This window comes from Ipomoea nil, unplaced genomic scaffold (genome assembly GCF_001879475.1).
Source record: "Ipomoea nil cultivar Tokyo-kokei standard unplaced genomic scaffold, Asagao_1.1 scaffold3170, whole genome shotgun sequence".
Classification (NCBI taxonomy): Eukaryota; Viridiplantae; Streptophyta; class Magnoliopsida; order Solanales; family Convolvulaceae; genus Ipomoea; species Ipomoea nil.
In genome coordinates, this window is record NW_017619598.1 from 2,688,354 (window position 1) to 2,693,418 (window position 5,065).

The following is a 5,065-nucleotide window of genomic DNA, read 5'->3' on the forward strand; positions in this document are numbered from 1 at the left end:
TTAATTCGTTGTGCTAGAAGACCTAATTTGACATTGTATTGGAATGGATATAACAACAAATGTGTGGATTTGACAAGAATGAGACAAAAATGGGTTGATTCAAAACCCTAGTAAAAAATGTGTAAAGTACTAATGCCGTTACCTTCTTTTCAAAACCCTATTGGAAAAGAAGATAATTGAACTACCTTCTTCTATTTTTTTTTTTTTGTTGCTTTGGCCAAAAATGCCACAAACTTTTCACATTCTTTTTTTTTTAAATTTTTTTTGACTATTTTGCCCTTGCTTCTTTTTATAATTCCAAATGCATCATTTATTTGTTTTATATGTAATTTTTTTATTTTGTTAAATACTTATATTTAAATTTTGTATTATTAAATATAAATTATATCATTTTAAATATCTCATTGAGACGATCGAAACAAGACTAATATTGAATATATATTAATTAAAATTTTAAATACACCAAGAAAAACTATAACAGAATAAAAATTAAAATACATACGACATAATATTGATATTAGAAAATACAACACAATTTTCAAAAAATATTATGAAATTCATTTTTTTTTTAAATAATTAATGTTATAAAAAAATTAATTAATGTTAAAAAAATTATTTTTTTATATTGTTAATAAAAAAATTAATTAATGGCCAAGCACCTTGTGCTTAGATGACATGTAGTGATCTCTCCCATGTGGGAGGTCATGAGGTCGAGCCTCAGTGGATGCGTTGTTGACTCTGTGAGCTTCATTAGGTTGAGAAAGTAAGTATGTTTTGAACAGATGCTCTAACAACGGAGCAATGGATTACATAGAGGTAGGCGTTGTTGACTCTGTGTGCTTCATTAGGTTGAGAAAGTAAAGGAGGAATGGATTACATAGGCGTTGTTGACTCTGTGTGCTTCATTAGGTTGGGAAAGTAAATGAGCAATGGATTACATAGAGGTAGGCGTTGTTACTCTGTGTGCTTCATTAGGTTGAGAAAGACAGATGGTCTAACAAATGAGCAATGGATTACATAGAGGATGTTTGAACAGAACGGATGCTCTAACAAAGGAGCAGTGGATTACATAGAGGTAGGTGTTACATTGTTGACTCTGTGTGCTTCATTAGATTTGAGAAAGTAAGTATGTTTGAACATATGCTCTAACAAAGGAGAAATGGATTACATATAGGTTTAGGTGACTATCAAAGTCCATTTCATTAACAAATAGACATAGATGAGCTCGGTTAATAAACGAACAGACTTTGAACAATTGTAAGCTCGTTTGCTAGAGATCGTGGACAAGCTCTTTTGTGTGTGTTTAATAATGTTCACGAACAAGCTCGTTTATTTTTCGTTTGATATTTGTTTGTATTCTCTTTGTAGTTGTGTTACTTGTTTGGTTATTTTCTGTGAACATAGATTATTTCTTGTTCACGAACGAATTGTGATCATGAACATGTTCATAAGTTTGGTTATTAAGCATTCACGAACATGTTTATGAACGTGAACGAACATGTTCGCAAATATTAATGAACATGTTCGTGAACGTGCTTGTTAACAAACATGTTCGTTAATGTTAACGAACGTGCTAGTGAACGTGTTCATTATTGTTAACGAACACATTCGTGAACGTGTTCGCGAACGTTAACAAACAGTAATGAACGCTTAATAAACGAACACGAATATGATTTTCAAAAACCTTAACAAACGAATACGAACACGAACACTACATATATAAAACCTTAACAAACGAACACGAACAACCTCCGTTCGTTTATGTTCGCTTCGTTAACCGCCCTGGTCTACTCTAACCAATATCGGTAATATGACGGTAACTATTACCAACATCACCATACTGTATACCACTACTCTGACCAATATCGGTAATGTGATAGGTAATTGCTACTAACATCACTATACTGTATACCACTACTCTGACCAATATCGGTAATGTGATGCATACACGTAATAAAATAATAATAATAATAATAATAATAATAATAATAATAATAATAATAATAATAACAACAACAACAATAATAATAGCACTACATAAATAATAATAACATAAAATAATAATAACACTTCTATGCATACAAATAATAATAATAATAATAATAATAATAATAATAATAATAATAATAATAATAATAATAATAATAATAATAATGATGATAATGCAACCAAACTCCTGCTAATAAACACTAGTTATTAATTATTATTATTGTTATAATTATTAAAAATAAAATAAATACCAATATAATAATAATAATAATAATAATAATAATAATAATAATAGTAATATTACCAATAAAAATTTTATACTAATAGAATTAAAAATATATATATTTTTTGTACTAATAATTATAATTATTATAATAATACTGAATTTTGTGAATAATATATGCACAATCTCTATCTCTATCTCTATATATATTAAAGCAAAATGAATTAGTAGAAAAAATTCCCGCCTAAACAATACTACGTCGTTTTAAGTGCACGAATATTTAGCTTAATTAAATGCTTTTGTAACTTTCCGACATCCCATGTGTATTGGAACTTTAAATGTTTGTAATTTGAAATAGTGCATATCAGAATTTTGCTTTACAAACTTTTCGTTATCCCATTCGTAAACTATCAGATTTAAATAATGTCAGGATGATATTTTTGATTCTATCATTATTACAAGCCATAAATATAAATGTTACCGTACACCTGACGCATATAGTATTTTTTAAAACTAAAAATAATACTATATGCGTCCAAAGTTCTTGAACTTTGGACGCGTATAGTCATTATGTGCATCCAAAGTAACCTTGGACGCAGATTGTATGTACAATCTGCGTCTTCTACATACGCGTCCAAGCAACTTTTGACGTGTATTGTATATTTCCTTCGACGCATATGACTATTTTTGTACTAGTGGGTATAACACAAATTATCATAGCCCTCTCAAATGCACTCCTTCCAAGCTCTGTATGCAGTAGTACAGAAATACACATCTGCTACGCTTGTAAATGACTATCCGCTACCCTTGTACAAGAGTAGCGGATGTTAAGGTCGCAGAAAATCCTGGGCTTTCCGCGAAAGTTGAGTATCCGCTACCCTTCTAACTGTAGAAGGGTAGGGCATATTATTATTATTCTTTTTTTCGTTACCTTCCACTACCCTTTCTAGGAAGAAAGGGTAGCGGATGGTTTACTTTTTTACAAAAAAAAAAATCATTTATTATTTTTAAAATTCCCAATTTTTTAAAAATCTTGTACACCGAATTCATAAACTACATATAAATACAATATTATGAACAGAATATTATCAATGTACTTTCAATACAATACTATCAATACAATATTTTATATCAATCAATCTCAATATTTCATCACAATAATAAATAATAAACACAAGATAATATTTAATCTAAAATAAAAGTTAAAAATGGACTCCACAAGACATTTTGATCACAACTGTGATGTCTGCTACTACCTGAAGTGTTCGCATATTATGCCAGCTTAAGGTAGCCTTAAAGGCACTTGAAACAACATGTAAGGTTTTGATGATTTCAGGTTTCCTCTTCACATACATCCTTTTCAAGAAGTTAGCAGCAAAGCTCATGGCATATCTGCAGCAAAAGAACAGTGTTGATAAGCAATTTTCACTTAGAAGAGCAGGAAAAAGTCATAACAAAAACAGTGGTAGGGCGAGGGCTTAGTTAGTTATTAACAACCTCGGTTAACCAAGTATAGAATCAAAATTGTGACATAAAACGTGACACAAGCAGAAAGGAAAGGGCAATGAGGAGAAATGCAGACACAGCTACTTACGTCTTTGCAAGAAGAGGGAGTAGTCGTCTTTGATGGCTGGGGTAATCAAGCAATAAAACTTCAGGTCCATTTGGTGTGACTGAAAATGTTCTCCTTGTCAATGAGTATCTTATGGCAATTGCTATGCCCACCTGATGAATATCCAAGTCTTATTACAGAACAATTCTAATTTAATACTTATCAATCTTTCAGAAATACTAAATCAGAGAAGAGTAATGTGTTTTACTTTTGCTGAGTAAGTTACAATGGATGGTATGGTTACACGCCCTGTTGTCAAAGGCGCCATGAATGCTCCCGAATCTCTGAAACACAGTGCCAAGGAACTGGAAGATCACAACAAGACAGACAGACAGACACAGTTTAGCATTGGTACTAAAGGTTAATTGAGGTTACCCTGTCAGGATCCTTAATTGCAGTCAGATACTTGCCATCAGGAGAAACATCTGCCACTGAATTCAGAAACACTTAAACATATATACATAAGATTTGAGATTCACAATATACAAAGTAAAACAACTATCTGTTCATTCTAAGACGTATACCAATTTAACCATAAACTGACACAAGTAATGCCCAGTAAGCTGTTTTCACCAGATACATAGACTGTTATGTCAATTCATATATGAGAAGCCTAACAAGAAATCTTTGCCTTAAGAAAAACCATGATCTAAGTCATCTAACAATAGCAAGAATAGGTAATATCCCCAAATAATAATGATGTTGATTTTTATCTTACCACTGGTTTTCAAATCTAGAAAGCACTTCTCTGCAATGTTCTCCAACATTAACTTCCCCAAGGATTTGAAGATGCATGTTAAACTTTTCATGGAAGTAACTTTTGTTATGTCAAGAGTATTCAAAAGCTGCAAAAACTGCTCTTTACAGCCACCACTGGACATTGCTAATAGATATTTTTATGCAACATTTATGATAAGTATTAGGTCTGATAAGTATTTTTAAATAATGAGAAATCTTTAACAATGTCTTTTGTAAATTGTAAAATGAAGATCAAGATTATCCCACATGCAAAGCCCAATGAGAAAGAGAGAACCCTCAAACCACTGACCACTGAGCCAGGTAACTATAAAATGGCATGTTTACAATTCACAGGAACCATAAAAAACTTTTATGCATAACACATAAAAGATCAAAAAGCATTAGAACCTTTACAGGGCGTTTGGTTGGAGGGGGGGAATTATGTGGGAAAGGAATTGTAATTCCATGGGAGTTGAATTACTGGGAATAAAGTGGGAATTTAA

General features: G+C 31.4%; 1 protein-coding gene across 1 annotated transcript; it reads right to left on the reverse strand.

Annotated features, from left to right (window-relative positions):
* Positions 1 to 3,386: 3,386 nt before the first annotated feature.
* On the reverse strand, positions 3,387 to 4,268 carry LOC109167876 (acyl-coenzyme A oxidase 3, peroxisomal-like). The gene is made up of 4 exons (XM_019316949.1): positions 4,200 to 4,268; positions 4,033 to 4,108; positions 3,807 to 3,937; positions 3,387 to 3,604 (listed from the first exon to the last, which is right to left on the reverse strand). Exons 2-4 carry the CDS (start codon positions 4,090 to 4,092, stop codon positions 3,415 to 3,417), a joined length of 381 nt encoding a protein of 126 aa, XP_019172494.1. The 5' UTR covers positions 4,093 to 4,108; positions 4,200 to 4,268; the 3' UTR covers positions 3,387 to 3,414.
* Positions 4,269 to 5,065: the final 797 nt, after the last annotated feature.